A 25,216-nucleotide genomic window follows, 5' to 3' on the forward strand; every position below is an offset into this window, starting at 1 on the left:
ACCAGGGAACAGGGCGGGTGGGGGGAGGGCACAGAGGGGGAAGTGGTGTACCCACAACATGACTAACAAAAATGTACAACTGAAATCTCACAAGGTTGTAATCTATCATAACATTAATAAAAAAAAAAAAAAAGGTTCATGGGTGCATAACGATATTCAAAAAAATAGGGGGAGGGGAGGCTCTTTTTAGCCAGCTAATAATGTAGTAGGAATGATAGAATTAAAAATTTCTAATTTTAGTTCTACCATTTTGCAACTCTCAGTATAATTACTGATTTAGATCAAGAATCATCAGATGGGAAAACCAAAACCACTGTGTGAAAGGTTGCTGAGGAAAAAGATTTTCACATGATCTCAAATTATGATCCCATGAATTATTTTCTAATTACAAGAGGAAACCTATATTCTTGCAAATAAAGACAACTGACAATCATTGTCTTAACCAAATGATTTAGCATCAACAGTAGTAGGATAGCCAGATACTATGAGCCTTCTGATGTAATGCAATAGAACAACGGTTGGCAAACTATAGCCTGTGGGCCAAATTCAGCCCACTGTCTATTTTTAAACAGCCTATGAGCTAAGACTGGTTTTAACATTTTTAAATTGTTGGGGGGAAAAAAATCAAAGGAAGAATAATATTTCATGCCACATGAAAATTCAATAAAATCCAAATTTCAGCGTCCATATAGTGTCATCAGTACACAGCCACACTTAGTCATTTATTGTCTCTGGCTGCCTTCTTGCTACAAGGGAAGAGCAGAGCAGCAGTGAGAGACCATGTGGCCTGCAAAGCCTAAAATAGTATCCGGCCCTTTACAGAAAATTTGCTGACCCCTACAAGAGAAAGTACACATCACTTATCAAGTATTCTTGCCAAAAATGTTTAACTTGAATCTGATCACGAGGAAACAACCAAATAAATCCAACAATGTGAGACACAAGACAACTGGGTTGGATGCTTCAAAAAGTTCAACTAAAAGGGGCTGGCCCCGTGGCCGAGTGGTTAAGTCTGTGCGCTCCACTGCAGGCGGCCCAGTGTTTCGTTGGTTCGAATCCTGGGCACGGACATGGCACTGCTCATCAAACCACGCTGAGGCAGCGTCCCACATGCTACAACTAGAAGGACCCACAACAAAGAATATACAACTATGTACTGGGGGGCTTTGGGGAGAACAAGGAAAAGATAAAAAATCTTTAAAAAAAAAAAAAAGATGTTTAAAAAAAAAAAAAAAAGTTCAACTAAAAGATACTAATCCTTACTCTTAGGAGACGCATGCGGATGTATTCAGGCATTGAACTGTCATAATTTCTACTTTTAAATGGTTCAGAAAAAAAGAACGTACATGAGAGAAGGTGAGATAAGGTCAACATGGCAAAGTATGTAATAAATGGTGAAATCTAGGTGAAGGGTATACAGGCATTCATCATGCTATAGTGTTTCAACTTTTCTGTGGGTTAAAATTTTCAAAATAAAATGTTGGAGGAAAAAATAAGTCCTTTATATACAACTTTTCTTTAAAAGAGTTAAAAATACTTCTAATTTTACTTCACAAATATTTAATGATGAATGATACAGCTTCACAAAACCCCATAATATACTAATAGAAATAGGCAATATCCCCAATCCATAAATGGCATAACAGAAGTCAAGGTTTAAGCTCACAAAAGATAATGATGGAGTTAAGAGAAAATTTTGAGTTTCCTGCTGAACAGTCATCTTTTTTTTTCTTCTTAAACATTTAGAACAATTAAGGTATGGTTTTAAAATGGAACCTGCTTATGACTGTAGTGACATCATATATTTTCCACTTTAAATGTAAAAAGAGATCCTCTGGACCCAAGGTCCTTCTACAATATTTCTATTTGTTTCTTGTCATTAACTGCCATAAAAGAGGCTTGACTCAAACATCCCTCCTTCATAAAGAGATCCCGGATCACCTTAACAGTTTGATGCTACCTTTAAGTGCTTCAGGAGTTCTCTGCCTAGTTCACAGTCCAATTTGATGGCAAACACAATGTGTAGAATAATGGTGCCTTCCACGTGACGAAGTTCACCTGATGGCACAGTAACAAGATCCAACAGCCTATAAGATTCAACAGAATGGTATGAGCTATAGTTTGAGCAAGAGAACAGTGCAGAAGCTCAGATAAACAAGTAGACAACTCAAGCTGAACTCATATGTTCACTGGAGGCAGGCAGTTAAGTACGAATTCTGCTGCCTCATTTTCTGCTCCTTTTTACAACAAAACTTTCTCAAAGAATTGTCTATTATCATTATTTTCACTTCTTTACCTCTTCCAAGTTAAACACAGTTCAGTTAGGCTTCTTCCTTACCCTACTCTTCCCCCAATGCTTTTCGACTATTCTTGCAAGGGTTACAAATGACCTCTATGTTGCCAAAACCAATAATCAAGTCCCATCTTAACACCTCAGTAGATTTGACACAGTTGACCACTTTTTCTTGAAAACACTTTCTTCTCCTAGCTTCTGGGGCATTGTCACTGGCCTCTTCTCAACTTTTTGTGCTGACATCCTCCCGTTAAGTGGTGGAATGCATGAGTTCAGTCTTGGGTTTCTTTTTTCTTCTCTTCACGATTTCCCTAGGTGACTCCATGCAGTCCCGTGGCTTTAGTTCCTTCCATACTATATCTCCAGTCCTGACCTTTCCCTCTAACTCCAGACTGCCTGCTCAACACCTCCATATGGGATGCTAATATACATCTCCAACTTAACATAGCCAAAACTGAGTTTATTTTCCCCTAAACCTGCTTCTCTGTCAGTATTTCCTAACTCAGTATATAAGACTACCTTACAATCAATTGCTCGAGCCAAGTAACTAAGAGTTATTCTAGATTACATGCCATAGGCTGCAACAGGATTAATGACATGAACTCTGCAGCCAAACTGCCTGGATTCAAATCCTAGCTCCACCACTTCATGGCTATAGAACCTCAGGAAATTCCTTAATTTCTCTGTGCCTCAGTTTCTGCACCCATAAAATAGAGGCAAAATAGGGTTGTTGTGAGGTCTAAAGCGCTCACAACAGCACCTGGCACAGAGTAAGCACTTTACAAATATTTGCTTTAAAGAAATCCTCTTTTTCAGACATGCCGTGCTGTGTCCTGCCTCTGTAGTAACTGTTCCACTAACTGAGATTGTTCTTTTCCCTGATCTACATATTGTGGCTCTTCTCCTTCAGGCTTCAGGTAACAGAGCACCTTCTCAGAGAGGTCTTCCCTGACCACCCAGTCTAAAGTAGCTGTGCTGTCACTGTCACATCACTCATTTGAATTATCCACATAGCACTTTCCACTCTAATACTTTTCTTGTTATTTGTTTATTTTCTGTTCTCTTCTCACTAAAATTTAAGCTCCATAAGAGCAGGGATCTTGTCTGCTGGTTCATCACTGTAGTCTCAGGGCCAAATAGTTCCTGGCAGAGTAGACACTTAATAAATAGCCTTTAAATTTGCAACTTACAGAACAATTATTGCTATTTTCCTGGAAAGGTGCAAATGAAAGAGTTGAAGAGGTTGCATCATTCTTTTAACTTTATTACGGAGCAGCTAGGAGAGAATCAGAGAAGCTCTGTGCTGAGGTGAAGGTAGGGACTGAAAGGTTAAATAACAATGAAGTAACTAAAATACACAATAAGATGATGAATTTGTAAAAAACAATCTTATTTCTCTACTATATTACTCACTCATCACCACTCTGCTCCTCATTGTGCTGCTTATCCAGCTCACTGAAGAAACTTATGATTCCTTCCAAAACCTTCTTTCTGCTTCCCTGGAAACATATACAATAGGTAAGGGCTCCCCATAAAAGATACAATCACCAAGTTGAACTTAAAAGTACTTTTCAACTTAAAGGATTCTCCAGTATAAATTTAAATAGATAAACAAATTACAACCTTGAGTCACACTAAGAATTTATAGAACACTTTCATGTTGAAATTGGGTTTGAAATACATCTTAGCGTCAGATTTAAGGGACCTACAGTACACCCTTTCTGAGATCTTTATCCCTTTTACTACTATACACACACACACAAATGTGGTAGTACAAGAGATAATGTATGTTTTCCTTGGCTGAGGAGCATGACCTTTTTACTGGATCAAATCATCATACGTGAAATGAAAGCATCTCTGCCCTAGTAGGTAAACAAAGAGTATGAATAACCTGAATGGCCCTAACTGGTCATTCCACTGGAGTTTAAAATAAAACAACTTTTTATTTCTACCTTTGAGGAGAGGACCAGAAGCTGATAGACCAAAGGTGGTATTTCTTGAAGATTCAACTTGGAGAACATCCTCAACACTTTTTCCATCACAAATTCCATCTCTTCTGCAGTCAGAGGGACATCCCTGTGGATCAAAGATTCTAAAGGCCAGAGTCTAAAAGCTATGGCCTACTTTGGGAGATATTACAATATTATAACTGTCCCTTTTGATTTTTCTCTAGCGGAGAACCTTAAAGAGGACCAATAACCCTACCTAAATAAAGTCAGTTGGAAAAAAATGATAAAGTTATACTTTAAATAAGAAATTAAAGCAAAAAAGGGGGTAGGATGCTGTAACAGAAAACAGAGGTACCAAGACTCTTACTCAGAGGAGTGGTATTTGAGCTTGATACATTTCAACTTACAGCAGCTAAGTTCACAAAGCAAGAGAAGAAGAGAAAAGGGAACGATGATGCTTACCTGAACATGGAGGTGAGCTGGATTACATATTGTTGATTCCATCTGGTTAAAGAAAGTGACAAAGAATATGAAAGTTGATCTCATTTTAACTTATTTACATATTAATTGTAAAATTAGTTAGGAATAAAAAAACAAGGCCACTTCAAGTTTGATTTGGTACCACTGGGAAACAAGATCAAAGAAATGAGATTTAAAAGAATAAAATGACAGCTTTTAACCTATCAGATGGCAAAATCAAAGTCTGACAATATTCAGTGCTGGTGAGATTATGAGAAACAAAACACTCTTCATATACTGCTTTAAGGGGTGTACACTGATATAATCCTTCTGAGAAGACAAGTTGGCAAGACTTACCAACTTTAAAAATACACATTACCACAGACCCACCCAACATACTATCAGAAATATACCCCTTGTACATGCTTATAAAAGGTCACCCAGATATACAAGGATGTTCATGGCAACACTCTTCTTTTTTATTGTGGTAATACTGGTTTACAACATTATATAAATTTCAGGTATACATCATTTCTATTTCTGTGTAAATCACATCATGTTCACCACTCAAAGACTAATTACAATCCATCACCATATACATGTGCCTAATCATGCCTTTCACCCTTCTGCCTCCCGCTTCCCCTCTGGGAACCAACAATCCAATCTCTGTCTCTATGTGTTTGTTTGTTGTTGTTTTAATTTTCTATTTATGAATAAGATCATACAGTATTTGACTTTCTCCCTCTGATTTACTTCGCTTAGCATAATATCCTTAAGGTCCATCCACGTGGTCACAAATGGCAAGATTTCCTCTTCTTTATGGCTGAGTAGTATCCCACTGTGCATATATGTACATCTTCTTTATCTATTTGTCCCTTGATGGTCACCCAGGTTGCTTCCAAGCCTTGGCTATTGTGACTAATGCTGCAGTGAACACAGGGGTGCATGTATCTTTATGCCTTCATCTTTTCATGTTCTTTGGATAAATACCCAGCAGTGGAATAGCTGGATCATATGGTAGTTCTAGTCTTAATTTTTTGAGGACTCTCCACACTGTCTTCCATGGTGGCTATACCAGTTTGCACCCCCACCAGCAGTGTACAAGGGTTCCCTTTTCTCTACATTCTCTCCAACACTTGTTATTTCCTGTCTTGTTAATTATAGTCATCCTGACGGGAGTGAGGTGATAGCTCATTGTGGTTTTGATTTGCATTTCCCTGACAATTAATGATGTTGAACATCTTTTCATGTGCCTGTTGGCCATCTGTATATCTTCTTTGGAGAAATCTCTGTTCAGATCTTTTGCCCATTTTTCAATTGGGTTGTTAGTTTTCTCGTTGTTGAGATGAGTTCTTTGTATATTTTGGATATTAACCCCTTTTCTGATATATGGTTTGCAAATATCTTCTTCCAAATGTTAGGTCATCTTCGCTTTGTTGATGGTTTCCTTTGCTGTACAGAGGCTTTTTAGTTTGATGTAGTCCCATTTTTTTATTTTTTTCCATTGTTTCCCTTACCTGGTCAGACATGTTACTTGAAAATATGCTGCTAAGACCTATGTTGAAGAGCATACTGCCTATGTTTTCTTCTAAAAGTGTCATGGTTTCAGATCTTACATTCAAGTCTTTAATCCATTTTGAGTTAATTTTTGTGTATGGTGTAAGATAATGGTCTACTTTCATTCTTTTGCACATGTTGTCCAGTTTTCCCAACACCATTTATTGAAGAGACTTTCCTTTCTCCACTGTATGTTCTTGGCTCCTTTGTTGAAGATTAACTGTCTGCAGATGTATGGGTTTACTTCTGGGCTTTCAATTCTGTTCCATTGATCTGTGTGTCTGTTTCTGTGCCAGTACTATGCTGTTTTGGTTACTACAGGTTTGTAGTATATTTGGAAATCAGGGAGTGTGATACCTCCAGCTTTGTTCTTTTTTCTCAGGATTCCTTCAGCTATTTTGCTGTTCCATGTAAATTTTAGGATTCTTTGTTCTATTTCTGCGAAAAACGTCATTGGAACTTTGATAGGGATTGCACTCACTCTGTAGATGCAATACTTTTTTTTTGAGGAAGATTAGCCTTGAGCTAACATCTGCTGCCAATCCTCCTCTTTTTGCTGAGGAAGACTGGCCCTGAGCTAACATGCATGCCCACCTTCCTCTACTTTATATGTGGGATGCCTCCCAAGCATGGCTTGCCAAGCGATGCCATGTCCACATCCAGGATCCGAACCGGTGAACCCCAGGCCGCTGAAGCGGAACATGCACACTTAACCGCTTTGACACTGGGCCAGCCCCCACAACACTTTTTATAACAGCAAAAGACCAAATAACCAAGTATTATTTATTGGGGAAAAAAAATCTAACATTTGAAGATTAGCCAAATAATCTAACAGACTACTATCGAACTATCAAAAAGAATGACAGAGTTGTATATGCTGACATGAACAGATGTGTTCAATGAAAAATGCAAATGTTACAATGTATTGAATAAACTCTTGTGTAATTAAAAACAAATAAATGGATAAATACAAGTGTGCTGATACATGCCTAAAACTATTTATGTAAGAGATCTTATGTAAAGAACCATAAAAGCAGTAATCTCTGCCTTAGATAACCTTGGGTATTCCCTTCCAGTTCTTCTTAATATACCCAAGTGTAATAATAGTATTACATAACTTAATATTCTCTTTATTTCACTGACTATAGAGTAAGAATTTTCATCTTTGATGTACATCTTTATATATTTCATTTTTAATGGGTATCAATTTCATGGAGTGGCCCTACCTTAATTTACATAGCTTACATACCATAATCTACATGTGTTTATTACTGTATGCTTAAGTTGGTCACAAGTTTCTATGTTGAACATGTTCATGTATGAGGATTTTCTTATATGTTAGAGTCTTTCCTCAGAGTAGATTCCCATATTTCTGGTTTAAAGACACAAACGTCACTTATATATCCCACTCTCTCAAAAAAATATAAAAGATATAGCAGCAGGGTGGCTTCTCAACCTTAAGGACCTTGAGACTCTAAGTAACGTTAGAGGACTAAATTGCTGTGTTAAAATAGACAGTCATGTAAATAGAAACTATATGTATAGTCCTAGAAAATATGGTAAATAATCTCTCTCAGTAATTCATTACAGACTAAATGGTTTTATAGTGGTACAGTATAAACAAAAAAATGGACTAAAAACTTCAGTAATATAAACTCCTAAGGTAAATGGTAACTCTCTTTTTGGCCACTTGTAGTCCTGAGAAAGTTCTACACGTTAATGAGAAAGACTCACCTGCCAGAACAGAGGGCATTAATCAACTGCTTCTTACATTCTTCCCCATTTAGTTCACCTAGAAATGCAAAATACACTGAGAAATAAATGTGATTAAGTGAACAGAGAAAAAGCCACTAGAATTAGAAGGAAATTACCTTTTCCATAAGCCAGATTTTCCTTTTTGGTAGCAAGAGCCGTGAGAATGATGGGTAGTAACTCCAAAGATTTTCCATTCATTAGGCTGCCTTCTTTGATAGCACCAACAAACTCATTGGCTAATTCAACCAATAATGGTCCCGGAAAATTGTGAGCCTAGAAGTTTACGGGATAAAGAAAATGTTAAGCAGATATCTGAATATTTGATATCTCTTCCCAAGAAATAGTCTTCTGCTGAGTTAACAGAGTTGACATTGAAACCCAGAACTGGTCCTACAAGGGATTCAGGGAATCATTCTGCTCTGATATGAACTTATAATGGTAAAGGGTTTCAAAGTCAGAATCCTCTGCCAGGTCCCTAACGTTTTCAGATATGCCAACTCTTCAAAGAGAAACATGTCCATGATACCAGAAGTGTAAACATCTAGGTGGTTTATGGCCCATCCAGCAACTATTTTGTTTTTTAATAATAGTTCTTATTTATAAATAGGAACTATGCTAGGTTTGGCACATTTAAGTTTTCCCTCCCTCAACAAATTACAAACTCCTTAAAATCCACCCAAAACCAAAACAGTTTCTGTTTTCTGTCTTACCTCCAGCATTAGTAATCCTATGATCTCAGATGCTACTTCTTTGTGCAAATCCCCTGATTCCACCAACTGGATACAACAAGTGTATATCTTAAGTCTCCTAAGAGCTCCAGCTTCCACAGAGCAGGGCGAACCTTATTGTTTTAACAAGTGGTACAGAAACAAAGAAAGAAATAAGGAAGAAGTCTTACAAAGTTGAAGGGCAAATAAAAACAAAGAGCTTTGTAGTTTAATATATAAATAGAATTATCAAATTGCTGATTACTATGGTGTTTAGAACAGGAATATTTAGGAGCTCTGAAAAAGTATTTAATTTAGGCTGGTGACTGAAATGTCATCTTTTCTTCTTCCACCTATATCATTAACTTTTATAATAATTTCAAACTGCAGAAGGAGGAATACCTTGTAATACATCTTATCGCCTTTTCTGGATTCTGAAACCCAAATTAAATGTCTTTAACATCCTTCAGCTCAAAACTTCATCACTGAGTGACGTCAACAGAAATGGCAGAGTAAAAAAGACCTTGTAAAATCCTCTCCTCTATAAAAGCAACAAGAACACACAAAAATAGTGAAAATCACCTTGTTTGGAACTCTGGAAATTAATCAAAGGCTTGCAACAATCCAGGGAGTGTTTAAGAAAAACAGTTGAATTTCAGTAAGAACAGTGAGCTTTGTGGCATTTTAACAGCTTTCATCGCATAGTCCCCCAACCCTGTAGTCTTTAAAACCAACAACCCCACAGTCATGGTGAAAGCCAACAGTCTAGCAGCCTCTGGAGGGGACAGAATATGGTTGGAGCTCCTCTAAAGCCCAATTCCCAGATAACTGTCATTATTTGACCTGGCTGGCTGTTTCCTAGAAATTTTCACTAGCAAGCCTCGTCTTTATTTGACCTGAGAACTTGCCCATTGCAAACAGCCTTTTACCAGGTGCAGTTGTCTAAATCAGTTGCAACTGATCAATATTTTAGTTTCCCTGAGGCAGCAGTAACAGTTAGGAAAGCAACAAGCTGACCAAAAAACTTAAAAGGAAATCCTAGAGAAGACGTGCATAAGGAGCTTTGAAACATTCTGACACATTCCTGAGACTCTAGAAAGCCAGGCAGATACTCAGGGCTATGCACATGGACAGGGCTGTGGGTATGACCAGGCAAGACCCAAGAAAACCCTAAGCTCCCATCTCTTGCTGACCTTGAGGTTCTGCAAAAGCAGAAAGGCTAAGGAGAGATTATAAACTACTTCCTGAGCATTGAAGGTGTGCCCCTGACATGCATAGGGCCCCTCAGCAAAGGCTGGGAAGCTCCCTGGTTCCAGGCATTTAAGGAAATCTTTGCCCAATCATTAGCTGACTGCAAAGTTAACCAAGCAGAGACTTCAGAGGCCACACACAACAGTGCCCATACATAACAAATAATACATTTTAGAAAATTAGTTCAGAAGAACCACTATAAAAACAAAAGGAACACCAGAACAGCAACAACAGATCTAGGGGAGGAGAATGGTATCTGATTTCCAGAGTTCCCACAAAATATCATTTAAAATGATCATTTTTCAACAACAAAAAACCCCATAAGACATTCAGGGAAACAAGAGTATGGTCCATACACAGGAAAAAAGGAATCAATAGAAACTGTCTCTGCAAAGAGCCCAAATGTTAAATTAACTAGACAAGGATTTTAAATCACCTATTTTAAATACGACCAAAGAACACAAGGAAACCATGTCTAAAGAAATAAAGGAAAATATAAAATGGTGTCCCACTAATTAAACAGAAAATATCGAGAGAGACAGAAATCATAAAAAAGAACCAAACAGAAATTCTGGAATTAACAAATACAATAACTGAACTGAAAAAATACAAGAAAGGAGCTCAACAGGAGAACTGATCTGGTAGAAAAAAGAACCAGAGAACTTGGAGGTACGGCAATTGAGATTATCCAGTCTGAGAGACAGAAAGAAAAGAAAGAAAAATGAACAGAGCCTCAGAGACTTGTGGAATACCATCACGAGTACCAACACAGATATAATGAAAGTCCTAGAAAGAGAGAAAGGGGCAGAAAGAAGAAAGAACGACCAAAAACGTCACAATTTTAAGGAAGAACAGTAATCTACACATTCAAGAAGCTCAATGAACACCAAGTAGGATAAACCTAAGAGATCCACACCTAGACATACCATAGCCAACTGTCAAAATCAAAGACATCCTATCACAATAAAGACCATATGTGAAAACCCCACAGCTAGCATCATACTCAATGTTTAATGATTTAATGTTTAAAGATTTAAAGCTTTTCCATAAGGTCAGAAAAAATACAAAGATGCCCACGTTTGCCACTGCTATTCAACATAGTACTGGAAGTTCTAGAAAGAGTAATTATTGTATTTAGTGCCACTGAACTGTATACGTAAAAAAAAGTCAAAGACAAAGAGAAAATCTTGAAAGCTACAAGAAGGAAGTAACTCATCTGGTAAAAGGACAGTTGATAAGATTAACAACTGACTTCTCATCAGAAACTACTGATGGGCAGAAGAAAAGGGGATAACAGTGAAAATGCTGAAGAAAGACTGTCAACCAAGAACTCTACAACCAGAAGAACTATCCTTCAAAAATGAAGGAGGAATTAAGACATTCCCAGATAAATAAAAAAGAATTTGCTACTAAAAGACCTGCCCTAAGGCTAAAGGAAGTCCTTCAAGGTGACATGAAAGGACACTGTAACTTGAATCCATATGAAACAGAGAGCATCAGTAAAGGTACCTACATAGGAAAATACAAAGGCAGTATAAATCTATTTTCTATTTATAATTATTTTTTTCCTATCTGATTTATAAGATACCTGCATAAAGCAATAATTATAAATCTGTGTTGATGGACATAAATGTGTAAAGATGTAATTTATATGACAATAATAGCACAAAGGAGGAGGAGAGTGAAGCTATATATAAGGGCAAAGTTTTGTAAACTGTTAAAACTAAGTTGGTATTAATCTAAATCAGATTGTTATAAATTAAGACATTAGTTGTAATACCTAGGGCAACCACTAAGACAGTAACTCAAAAATACAGTAAAAAAGATGACAAAGAAATTAAAATGGTACACTAGAAAATATTTATTTAACACATAACACACAAGGCAGTAACAGAGAAACAAAAAAGACATAAGACATAAAGAAAACCAATACCAAAATAGCAGATGTAAATCCTACCTTAACAGTAATTATAGTAAATGTAAAGGGATTAGATACTCCAATCAAAACGCAAAAGAGATTTCTTTAAAGTTCAATTATATGCTATCAACCAGAGATACTCAGACTCAAAGACATAAATAGTTTGAAAGTTAAAGGATGGAAAAAGGTATACCATGTACAGTAACCAAAGAGAGCTGAAGTGGCTATACAAATATTAAAAGAAAATAGACTTTAAGACAAAAATTATTACCAGAGACAAAGAAGGACATTTTATAATGATAAAACAGTCAATCCATCATCAAGATATAACAATTATAAACTTATAAGCACCTAACAAAAGAGCTCCAAAATACAAGAAGCAAAAACTGACAGAAGTGAAGGGAGAAACAGACAATTCAACAATAATGGTTAGAGACTTCAATATCCTATTTTCAATAATGGATAGAACAATTGGACAGAAGATCAACAAGGAAATACACTTGAGCAACACACTAGAAAGAGCACTACACCCAACAACAGCAGACGCATTCTTCTCAAATGCACATGGAACATTTTCCAAGATAAACAATACATTGAGCCATAAAAAAATTCTCAATAAATTTAAAGGAGTTTAATCATACATTTATGTTCTGTGACCACAGCGGAATGAAATTAGAAATCCAGAACAGAAAGAAATCTGGAAAATTCACAAAATGTGGAAATTAACCCAATCTTAAATACCAACAGGTCAAAGAAGCAAGCACAGGGAAATTAGAAAATACCTTGAGATGAATGAAAACAAAAACGTAACAGTCCAAAAGTTATATCAGGATGTAGCTATAGCAGTGTTAGAGGGAAATCTATAGTTGTAAATGCCTATACTAAAAAAGAAGAAAGGGGGCCGGCCCAGTGGTGTAGTGATTAAGCTTGCTTACTCTGCTTCAGCAGGTTCAGATTCCAGGTGCAGACCTAGCACCGCTCGTCAAGCCATGCTGTGGTAGCATGCCACAAAAAAACAGAGGAACATTGGCACAGATGTTAGCTCAGGAACAATCTTCCTCAAGCAAAAAAAAAAGAAGAAGAAAGATTAGATCTCCAATCAATAACCCAATCTTCCACCACAAAAGAAACAAGAAACTATAAAAAGAGCAAACTAAACCCAAAGCAAGCGAAAAGAAAAGTAAAATCAGACCCAAAGGAAATAGAGAGTAGAACAACAGCAGAGAAAAATCAAGGAAACCAAATCTTTATCCTTGAAAAGGTCTACAAAACTGAAAAATCTTCAGACTGACCAAGAAAAAAATAAGACTCAAATTACTAAAACCAGAAATAAAGAGAGGCATTACTACCAAACATATGGAAATAAAAACGATTATAAGTGAATACTATGAACAAGTGTATATCAATAAATTAGATAACTTATATGAAATGGATAAATTGCTAGACAGATCCAAACTACTGAAACTGACTCAGTTAACACCAATGCTTAACAAATGCTTCCAAAAAAACAGAATATGAGGGAACATTTCCCAACTCATTCTGAGGCCAGGAATATCCTCATACCAAAACCAGACAGACATCATAAGACAACTACAGATCAATATCCCTTGTGACTATAGATGCAAAAACCCTCAACAAAATACTAGCAAGCTGAATTCAGCAATATATAAAAAGGATTATAGACTATGACTAAGTGGGATTTAACCCAAGAGTACAAGATTGGTTCAATGTATGAAAATCAATGTAATATACCATATAAATAGAATAAAGGATAAAAACCACATGATCATCTCAGTAGACACAGAAAAAGCATGTGAAAAATCCCATACCCTTTCATGATAAAAACACTCAATAAACTAGGAGTAGATGGGAACTTCCTTAACCTGATAAAGAACATCTATGAAAACCCACAGCTAATGTCATACTCAATGATAAAAAACTGAAAGATTTCCCTGTAAGATCAGAAACAAGACAAAGATGTCCACTCTCATCATGTTTATTCAACATTGTACTGGAGGTTCCAGCCAGGGTAATTAGGGAAGAAAAATAAATAAAAGGCATCCAGATAGAAAAGGAAGTAAAACTATCTCTATTCACAGATGACATCATCTTGTTTATAGAAAACAAGGAATCCACAAAAAAGAAATTATCAGAGTTAATAAACAAGTACAGAGAGTTTGCAGGATGAGATCAATATACAAAAGTCTAATGCATTTCTATATACTAGCAACAAACAATTAGAAGATTAAATTAAGAAAACAGTTCCATTTATACTAGCATCAAAAAGAATAAGATACTTAATAAATTTTATAAAAGTACACGACTTGTACTATGAAAATTATAAGATATGAAAGAGGACTTAAGTAAATGGAAAGACATTCCATGTTCATTTAACAGAAGCCTTATATTAAGATAGCAATACTTTTCAAATTCATATATATAGAGAGATTCAACACTATCCCTACTAAAACCTCAGCTTCCATTTTTGCAGAATTGACAAGCTGATTTTAACTTCATATGGAAACACAAGGGACCTAGAATATCCAAAATAATCCTGAAGAAAGAAAATCAAAGTTGTAGGACTCACACTTTCCAATTTTAAAACTTACTATAAAGCTATATAATCAAGATAGTGTAGTACTGACATAAGGAGAGACATATAGATCAAGGGAATAGAACTGTGAGTCCAGAAATAAACCCTCACACTTACAGGCAATTGACTTTCAATAAGGGTGCTACTGAAATGGGAAAGAGGAAGCTGGACTCCTATACCTCACAAAGTTAATACAAACATTAACCCCAAATGGATCAAAGATCTAAACGTAAAAGCTAAGGCTATAAAACTCTGAAAAGAAAATAAAGGTGTAAGTCTTTGTGACTTTCAATTAAGCAATGGTTTCTTAAATATAACACAAAAAGCACACGCTACAAAAAAACTAATTGGACATCAAAATTAAAAACTTTGTGCTTCAAAGGATACCATCAAAAAAGTGAAAAGACAACCCAGAATGGGAGAAAATTTCTACAAATCATATATCTAATAAGGGACGTGCATCTAAAATATATAGGTAACTATTACAACTCAACAATAAAAAGACAACCCCATTTTTAAAAGGGCAAAGGATCTGAATAGACATTTCTTCAAAGAAGATATACAAATGGCCAGTAAGCACATGAAAAGATGATTACCACCATTAGCCCTTAGGGAAATGCAAATCACAACCACAATGAGATACCACTTTACACTCACTAGGATAGCTAAAATGACAAAGACAGACAATAACAAGGGATGTGGAGAAATCAGCATCCTCAGTCAGTGCTGATGAGAATGTAAATTGGTGTAGCTAGTTTGGAAAGCAGTTTGGTGGCTCCTTAAAAAGTCAAATGTGCAGTTACCATAGGATCTAGCAATTCTACTCTTAGATGTTTATCAAGAGAAATGAAAATGTGTCTACACAAAAACTTGTACACAAATTTCATAGCAGCATTATTCATAATTGTCAAAAAGTGGAAACAACCTAAACGTCCATCAGCTCTTGAGTGGAAAAGTGTGATATATTCATACAATGGGATATTATTCTCCAATAAAAAGAAATAAAATATTGATACAGGCTACAACATGGATGAATCTTGGTAACCTTGTGGTAACTGAAGGAAGCTACTCACAAAGGACCATATATTTTATGATTCCATTTATACGAAATGTCCAGAATAGGCAAACCTATAGAAACAGAAAGTAGATGAGTGGTTTCTCAGTGCTGGGGTGGATCAGGGGTTTGAGGAAGTGACAGTTAAGGGGTGCAGAGTTTCTTTTAGGGGTAATAAAAATATTCTAAAATTAAAACAGGTGCACAGATCAACGGAACAGAATTGAAAGTCCAGAAATAAAACCACACATCTATGGACAGCTAATCTTCGACAAAGGAGCTGAGGGCCTACAATGGAGAAAAGAAACTCTCTTCAACAAATGGAGCTGGGAAAACTGGACAGCCATATGTAAAAGAATGAAAATTGACCATTCTTTTTCACCATTCACAAAAATAAACTCAAAATGGATCAAAGACCTAAAGATTAGGCCTGAAACAATAAGTCTTCTAGAAGAGAATATAGGCAGTACACTCTTTGACATCAGTTTCAAAAGAACCTTTTTGGACACCATAACTCCTCAGACGAGGGAAACAATAGAAAGAATAAACAAATGGGACTTCATCAGACTAAAGAGCTTCTTCAAGGCAAGGGAAAACAGGATTGAAACAAAAAAACAGCCCACTAATTGGGAAAAAATATTTACAAGTTATTTATCCGACAAAGGGTTAATCTCCATAATATATAAAGAACTCACACAGCTCAACAACAAAAAATCAAACAACCCGATCAAAAAATGGGCAGGGGACATGAACAGACATTTCTCCAAAGAAGACATACGGATGGCCAAGAGACACCTGAAAAGATGCTCATCATCACTAATCATCAGGGAAATGCAAATCAATTATATCTCAATTTTTTAAAATGTCATCATTAGCTAATTATTGGTCCTTTACACTATCAATTTGACAGGATTAAAACGATTAGGAAGTAGTTTCTACAAGTACTTGATAATTCATTCTACTTTTAAACTAGGCTTTCCAAATCTATGTTTTTAAATAAGGTCAGTTACAAAAGTGGGAGCCAGGATAATCTGTCCCAGGTTTCTGTCCAAGAAAGAAAGCACTTATTTCTTTCACTTACAAGTGTTTATAGGCAGCTGCTTCTGATCTTTCATTATTTCCTTTTCTCTGATATTTTTACAAAATGGTCATTTAGCAAATTTCCATAAAGGTTGACTCAACCAATTTCTAAAGTTTTTTCATAAATAGGAAGATGTATTTTTGGACCTTAGCAGTGGAAATCCAATGTACTTAAGGGAGGGAGAAAAATAAACCAAGCTAAAATATCCTGCTAAGGGCTGGCCCGGTGGCACAGCAGTTAAGTGCGCACATTCTGCTTTGGCGGCCCGGGTTTGCTGGTCGGATCCCGGGTGCAGACACAGCATCGCTTGGCAAGCCATGCTGTAGTAGGCGTCCCACATGTAAAGCAGAGGAAGATGGGCACAGATGTTAGCTCAGGGCCAGTCTTCCTCAGCAAAAAGAGGAGGATTGGCAACAGATGTTAGCTCAGGGTTAATCTTCCTCAAAAAAATAAATAAAAAATAAAATATCTTTAAAAAATATATATATCCTGCTAAGATTCTAAATCCACTTTTAATTTTTGCCTTGTAGAATTTTATTCCACCATGATTTATAAAACTACTGTAAATCCACAATCTGCAACAATGTAGAACCCGCCCTGGTTCAAGATATGGAAACAAACATGCCAAGCTGGGAATTAAGAATCTTTCTACATGTCAGCTAAGAAATTCCATTTCATTAAACCCTAGAGCTTCCCAGGTTCTTGTTAAGCACAGATTAAGTACTAAACATTGTTGTTCTCTTCTCCAAAGTTTTAAAAGCACAAGTAAACCAAAACCAGCAATACAATCTCAGGTAACCACTTCATCCCCCTTCAAAAAATTATTTAAGTCCCCAAGACAAGACCTTTGCTTTAGCTGATTCTGTGAAATCCCCAAAACACAGAAAGTCTCCGTGGGTTTCAAACAGCAATAAAAACAGCAATATGTGCCAAAAGTAAACAAATCTGCCAATGAGCCCAGGGAGCTAGAAGTGGCAATCATTATCACCTTTGAAGATGGCTCTCAGGAGTGCTCCAGCAGCTTTTCCTTTCACTGCCTGGTTCTGAAGGAGATTAGCCAGCTGCAATCAAAGAAAGAAAAGCTACAAGTCTCTGGCAACAATTTCTCTACTCTAGTGACCTAAACTCCCAATATGAAAAACACTCATCTGTCAGGTTCATATCCTTCAGACTCCAGGTACCACAAATAACATTTTTATTTACATTGAGCAGGGTAGATCGTAACATGATGCTAGGCTCTCAAGACTGAAATTTATTCACACATTGTCAACAAACATTTATTGAGTACTTAATCAGCACTAGGTATGGAGCTATGTTCTTGGGGATATACATTCATTCGATAAATACTTTCTGAGCACCTTTTTTTCCCAGGCAGTAGGGATACAAAGATGAACAATATGGGTACGATAATTTGACTCAGAGTTTACAGTAGAGCAGAGGGGAAAAGGTGACCAAAAAACATTCAGGAAAAAAAATTTGTAAAGGAAACAAAAGTCTAGATAGACAACAATTGAGGAAAGGGAGGCAACTTCAGCTAGAGTAGTCAGGGAAAGCTTCTCCGAGGTAGGGGACCTTTTCCCAAAGACCTGGAGGATGCGAAAGAGCTAGGGATGCACAGCGGGGGAGGACATTCCAGAGAGAGGTATCATTATGTGCAAAGGCTCTAAGGAGGCAAAGAGCTTGGCATGTTTGAGGACCTGGCAAAAAACACCAATAAGGCTGGAAAGTAGTAAGGAAAAGAGTGGCACAGGAAGAGTTTGGGGAGCAAGAACTAGATTGTGAAGACTCTTGTAGGCCACGGTAGGAAGTTTAGAGTCTACGTGCAAGAGAAGTTGCTAAAGAGAAAAGAGGAGAGCAATATGATATTTTTAAAAAAATCAGTCTTGCTCCTTATGTAGAGAATGGGTTGTGCGTGTGTGTGTCGGGGAGTGGGTGTTAGTGAAATAAGGATCTGTTAAGAGATTGCTACAGTGTACAAGTGAGAGATGACAGTGGCTGAGACCAAAGCAATAGCACTGGGGATGCTATGGGTTACAGTGTGTCCTCCCAAAATTCATGGTGAAGTTCTAATCCCCAGTACCCCAGAATGTGACCTTATTTGGAAATAGGGTTGTTGCAGATGTAATTAGTTAAGCTGAGGTCATTGGGGTGGGCCCTAATCCAATATGACTGATGTCCTTACAAAAAGGAGAAATGTGGACAGAGATGTACGCAGCAAGAATGCCATGTGAAGATGAAGGCAGAGATCAGGGTGATACAAGCCAAGGAATGCCAAAAATTGCCGGCAAACCACCACAAGCTAGGTGAGAGGCGTGGAATGGATTCTCACAGACCTCAAAAGGAACCAACACTGCCAACACCTTGATCTTGGACTTCTAGTCTCCAGAACTGTAAAAATAAATTTCTGTTGTTTAAACTACTCAATTTGTAGTACTTTAGAATGGCAGCCCTGGCAAACTAATACAGGAGATGAAGAAAAGTAGACTGAACATATATCTGAGAGCTCGAAACAATAGGACTTTGCTATGGTCTGAATGTTTACGTCCCCCCAAAATTCATGTTTGGAATCCTAATGCCCAATGTGATGGCATTAGGAGGGGGGCCTTTGGGAAGTGAATTAGGTCATAAGAGTTGAACTTCCATGAAAGGGATTACTGCTCTTATAAAAGAGATCCCACAAAGGTCCCACCATGTGAGGATACAACGTAAAGTCTGCAACCCAGAAGAGGGCCCTCACTTGACCATACTGGTACCCTCATTTTGGACTTCCAGCCTCCAGAACCTTGAGAAACAAATGTTTGTTGTTTATAAGCCACCCAGTCTGCCGTATTTTGTTACAGCAGCCTGAACGGACTAAGACAGACTTCCTCATGGTTAGAAGTTAAAAAGGGGTAGTGATGAAGGAAAATGAATCAAGGTGGACTCTTAAATTTCTGGCTTAAGCAATTAACTGGGTAGATGGTGGCACCATCCACTGACATGGTAAAAATCTGGGATTAGGCAAGCATCTAAATTACACAAAGGGCTTGTTAAAACGGATTGCCAGGCTCCACTCGCAGTTTCTGATTCAGCAGATCTAGCGTGGGGCTCAGAACTACTACTCTTAAGATATCCAAGTGGAGACACCAAATAGACAACTGGATATGCCAAAGTGGAGCTCAGAGAGAAAGAGTTCAATGGGAACATATGAGATCATGCAGGGAGAGAACAAGAGAAGAGAAACACCAACATTCAGGGATTAAAAAGAGAAGCAGCAGCCAGCAAAGGAGACTGAGAAGGTAAGGTTGACAATAATCCAGAGAGAGGAGTGTTGCAGAAGCCAAGACTAATAAAACAGTGAATTTGATCTCTTCCACAACAACATGTGTTTGGTCTTCTGACTGGAGTCCATCTCTCTTCCTTCTTAAATATATAGTAAGGAAGCACCTGACTGCTCTGCCTGCAACTTCCAACAGAATACTTAGCCCTTGACATAACCCTTTGAGCAGTGGTTCTCAACCAGGGCCCCCCACAGGGTACACTGGGCAATGTCTGGAGATATTTTCAGTTGTCATTAACTGGAAGGGCGCTGTCATCTAATGGGTACAGGCCAGGGATGCTGATAAACATCCTATAATGTGCAGGACATCACCCTGCAACACAGAATTATCCAGTACAAAATGTGAATAGTGCCAAGGCTGAGAAACTCTGAATCTTCATGAAAACATTTTAGTTTCAACAAAAGGTAGCATAGCATGGGAAGGAAAAAAAAACTGGACCCAGAATCAGAAGACCTGGGTATGAATCCTAGCTATGCCACTTACTAACTATATAACCTCAGGCAAGTTATTTAATCTCTATTATGTGTGTCCATTTCCATACCTCAAAGGACCATTGTGAGGACTGAATTAGATGACAGGTAGAGGACCTTGCACAGGGCCTAACACATAGCAGGTGCCCAACAAATGTTAGTTCCGCTCGATTCCCTCTGATCTCTACTCCCCTTCTTCCTCCTCCCTCCACTTACGTGATCTTCAGTCTTCCTTTCTGACCTTATTCAGTCATGGTTTCTACTGCATTTTAAAACACAGAAGTAGACCAAATAAGATTAAGTATCTCTGTTATTCTGGAAGACTTCAAAATTCTTCTTTTAATTGGTAGACTGGTACCAAGTTAATGGTACAGTCCAAACAGATTTTTTTTTAATAGAACATTCCTCATTTTGTGTTATCTAATGTTTCCTCATGATTAGATTGAGTTTATACAATCTCAGCCAGAACACAGGTGATATTCTGTACCTCTCAGAGTATCACACCTGGAGGCATGTGATGTTCACCTGTCCCTCACTGGTAATATTAACCCTGATCACCTAGTCAAGTGTGTTGCCTGATTTTCCCATTTTTCCCCCTCCCTTCACAACCTGTGAGCAGTTTGTAGGAAGACACTTTAAGACCTTGCAAATATTCTGCTCATTATCTAATCTTCCCCTTGTATAATAGATAAGCCCAGCAGCAACCACTGTTACTAAGTTATTAAAGTCAATATCACCAGGAATGACACTGACATCGGGAGCCCACTGATATGATAGAATGAAAAGGGCAGGGCACCATTTTGATGGTCCTTTTAGCAGAAATGCATGACTTCAGTCAATCATGAGACAACACCAGACAGGCCCTAAATGAAGGACATTCAGCAAAATAACTGATCAATACTATTCAGGGCTATCAAGATCATGAGAGACAAAGAAAGACTGAGGAACTGTTGCAGATTGCAGAAAATCAGGGAAAAATAACAACTAAGTGCAATATAAGATCCTGAGTGGGATTCTGAAACATTAAAAAAAGGACATCAGTGGAAAAACTACCAGGTAGACTGTGAACAGTCTTTAGTTTCACTAATGGTACTGTACCAGTGTTAATTTCCTGTTCTTAAAATTTTACTAAGGTTATATAAAATGCTGACACTCGGGGAGGGATACACGGAAACTCTGTATTATTTTTAAAACTTTTTCAAACTCTAAAAGTAGTTCAAAATAAAAAGTTAAAAAAAATTCTCTCTGGATTTAGCACCCACTAATGCTTCTTGTCTGATGCAATCTTTATCATGATGGCTGCAAAATGATGATATTCTAACAAGGTAAACAAAAGATTTCCCTTCTCCCTATTTACTTTTATTATCTATATGGACTCAGAAATTTCTACATTTCTCAATGATTTATAATTCATAACTGAACTTAATTATTCTGACGTTCAAATAGTCCCAGATTTGACTAATGGAAGCTCCTTCAAGCTGGCTTGTGTCCTTGTGACATGTCCCCATTTTTTCCAGTATTTCTTTACTTTCTGGCTTAGTAAGATTTTCCAGGCTCATCTGGTATCCACCATGCCCACCATTCCAATCAGCCATTTCCCTGAAAAGCCCTGGTTTCTTTTAGTGGGGAATGGTTATTAGAAACCAAAGATCTCGGTCATAAGTGTGCTTGTTGCTACTGTGGCATCTCTGCTGCTTTTGAGATATTTCAGTGAACAGAGCTAGGAAATACATGCATGTATACACAAATACACACAAATACACATGTGCACATGGATATGCATATACATTCACATATTTGAGAAATCATGAGTTCACATCAATACCTCCATTTCTAGTCTATCCCCACAGGGTTCTTTCTTGCCTTCCTACATTCCGTATTTGTATGTCCCTCTACCATTTTCAGAACCCTGACTCTCAATATCAGCACATTTACTCATTTGCTGAATCCTATAATACATCTAAAATCGTTTCAGAATTGCTTCACCCGCACCACTACAATAATCAATCCTACTACAAAAGAGTTTACGGTTTATTTATATTTCTCCCTCCAATCCTCTGCCCAAGACTGGGCGTATACAGTAGAATACTTGGATTAGTTCTTTCTTTCTCCCTCGCTCCCCACTTTCAGTATGATTACAGTATTCTTGAGTTTCTTTTTTGTAATGATACACACATATGTGTATGCTTTATTTCCCTTCTTTCTTATATAAAAGGTAGCATACTACACATTTTGCTTTTTTAACTTAATATCTCCTGGAAATCACTATCAGTTCATAAAAATCTTCTTCATTCTTTTTTACAGATGCAAAGAACCTCCTTGTGCATAAAACGATTTTAGTTTGTTGGAGGTGTATCTTTAGGGTAATCGTAGAAGTGGGATGAGTGGGTCTGAGGGGAAATGTACATGCAGTTTTATTAGATATTACCAAATTCTAATCCTGGTCTTATCATTTTTTTTTTTGCATTCCTACCAACGTATGAGTGAACTGTTCCCCCACAGCCCCACCAACAGTGTACTGTGAAGTTATTCAATTTTTTTCTAATCTGACAGGTAAGAAGTAGCACATTTCATTTTAATTTGCATTTCTCTTGTTATAAGAGAAATTGAGCATCGTATGTTTAAAGCCATTTTTATGTATCTTCTTTGTGATTATCCTCTTCAAGCCCTGTGCCCTTTTTCTATAGGATGTTGGTCTTTTTTCCCCTCAATTAATATATTATTTATGAATTCGGGATATTAACCCTTTATCTGTGATATCCTGCAAATGTTTTCTCCCAATTTGTCATGTCTTTTGATTCCACTTATAGTATGTTTGGTCACGTACTCTATTTATATGTAGATACATTTATCAATCTTTCAGTGTGCCTAGATTTTGAGTCATTGTTAGAAAAGCCTTTCCCTGCACTGAGGTTAAAAAAAGGGATTCGCTCATGTTTTCTTCTAATATTTATTTAGATTTTTTTTTACATTTAGACCTGATTCATTTGGAGCTTATTCTTGAATATTGTATGAAGAATAGATATAATTTTAACTTTTTTTTCTAAATAGCTATCTCGTTGTCCCAACACCATTTATGAAAGACTATTTGCCCCAGTTATTTGAAATATCATTTTATCATATACTAGATTTTATACATATTTGGGTCTATTTTGACTTTCTATTCTGTCACTCCATTATCTGTTCTTCTCTTCATGCACCAACACCATACTTTAATTACAGAGATCTTTTTAGTATGTTTACTATCTGGTAGGGCTGGTCCTTCCTTAGAGGCCTTTCATTTCAGTGTTTTACTAGTTTTTCTTGCATGTTTATTTTTCTATATGAACTTTACAATCAGCTTATCTAGTTCCCTAAAATAGCTCACTGGAAATTTTATTTGTATTGCATTAAATTTATGAATTAACTTAGGGAGAACTGACATCTTGAGAATGTTGAGACTCCCTAATCAAGAGCAAAGGATGTCTTTCGGGTTGTTCAAGTCTTTTTATGTCTTTTAGAAGTTTTATAGTTTTCTTCACATGGGTTTTGGACATTTCTTATTAAGCTTATTCCTAAGTATTTTATCTTTTTTGTTGCTAGTAAAGGGACCTTCTCATCCACCATATCTTCTAACTGGTTATTATGTGTGTATGAAGCTACTGATTTTTGCATATTAATTTTAAATTCTGCTACCTTGCTGAATTCTCATTGTAGACGGTTTCATCACTGATTCTCTAGGGTTTCCCAGGTATACTATCACGGCATCTGCAGAGAAAGATGGTTTTGCAACTTCTTTTTCTATTCTTATGCCTCTAATTGTTTTCTCTAGGCTAATTCCATTGGCTATCAGACCAGAACAACGTTAAATAGTGAGGGAGAGAGCAGGCTTGTTGCCTTCCTGGCCATAGTGGGAATGCCTCTAGAATTTCCAATGAAGATGCTGAATTTAGGATTTACATATATACATTCTATCATGTTGAGGAAATAGCCACCTGCTCCTATTTTCTCAAGAGATCTTACTAGGAAAGGGTGTTGAATTTTGTCAAAGGCTTTCTCTGATTTAGGAAGATAATCATATGGTCTTTTTTTTTTTTTTTTTTAAGATTAGCCATGAGCTAACTACTGCCAATCCTCCTCTTTTTGCTGAGGAAGACTGGCCCTGAGCGAACATCCGTGCCCATCTTCCTCTACTTTCTATGTGGGACGCCTACCACAGCATGGCTTGCCAAGCGGTGCCATGTCCACCGCACCCGGGATCTGAACCGGCGAACTCCGGGCCGCTGAGAAGCGGAATGTGCGAACTTAACAGCTGCGCCATCAGACTGGCCCCTCATATGGTCTTTATATATTAACACTGAACCACCTGTATCCCTGGTATAAACTCCACTTGGTCACGGTATGTATTTTTTTAATGTGGTATTGAAATTGTACCTTAACATTTCCTCCAAGATTTTTGCATCAATATTTATAAGTGACAACAGTCTATATAGTCGTCCCTCCATATACGAGGGTTCCACATCCACAGATTCAACCAACTACGGATCAAAAGGCCTACAATGGCTGTGCTTCTACTCAACATGTACAAACTTCTTTTTCCTGTTATTATTCCCTAAACAATACTGTATCATGACTATTTACACAGCATTTACATTGTATTAGGTATTATAAGTAATCTAGAGATGATTTAAAGTATATGGGAGGATATGCATAGGTTATAGGGAAATATTATGCCATTTTATATAAGGGACTTGAGCATCCGTGGATTTTGGTATCTGAAGGAGGTCCCGGAACCAATCCTGCTCAGATACTGATAGACGACTATAATTT

The 25,216-nt window shown here is 37.1% G+C and overlaps 1 protein-coding gene across 10 annotated transcripts in view; it reads right to left on the reverse strand.

Moving 5' to 3' along the window:
* FANCI (FA complementation group I) overlaps positions 1-25,216 on the reverse strand; it is a 90,569-nt gene that overhangs the window by 59,673 nt on the left and 5,680 nt on the right. For 4 of the 10 annotated variants that reach the window (XM_070617844.1, XM_070617875.1, XM_070617854.1 and 1 more), the window contains exons 3-10: positions 17,606-17,678; positions 8,724-8,854; positions 8,130-8,286; positions 7,993-8,050; positions 4,705-4,746; positions 4,246-4,369; positions 3,707-3,792; positions 1,961-2,087 (exon numbers count right to left, since the gene is read on the reverse strand). In XM_070617844.1, the coding sequence (XP_070473945.1) occupies positions 1,961-2,087; positions 3,707-3,792; positions 4,246-4,369; positions 4,705-4,746; positions 7,993-8,050; positions 8,130-8,286; positions 8,724-8,854; positions 17,606-17,678 (798 nt within the window). Of the gene's footprint in view, positions 1-1,960; positions 2,088-3,706; positions 3,793-4,245; positions 4,370-4,704; positions 4,747-7,992; positions 8,069-8,129; positions 8,287-8,723; positions 8,855-17,605; positions 17,679-25,216 lie in introns of all 10 variants that reach the window. The other 6 variants (XM_070617865.1, XM_070617828.1, XM_070617838.1 and 3 more) reach the window with 2 other exon arrangements.

This window comes from Equus przewalskii, chromosome 1, assembly GCF_037783145.1.
Source record: "Equus przewalskii isolate Varuska chromosome 1, EquPr2, whole genome shotgun sequence".
NCBI lineage: Eukaryota > Metazoa > Chordata > Mammalia > Perissodactyla > Equidae > Equus > Equus przewalskii.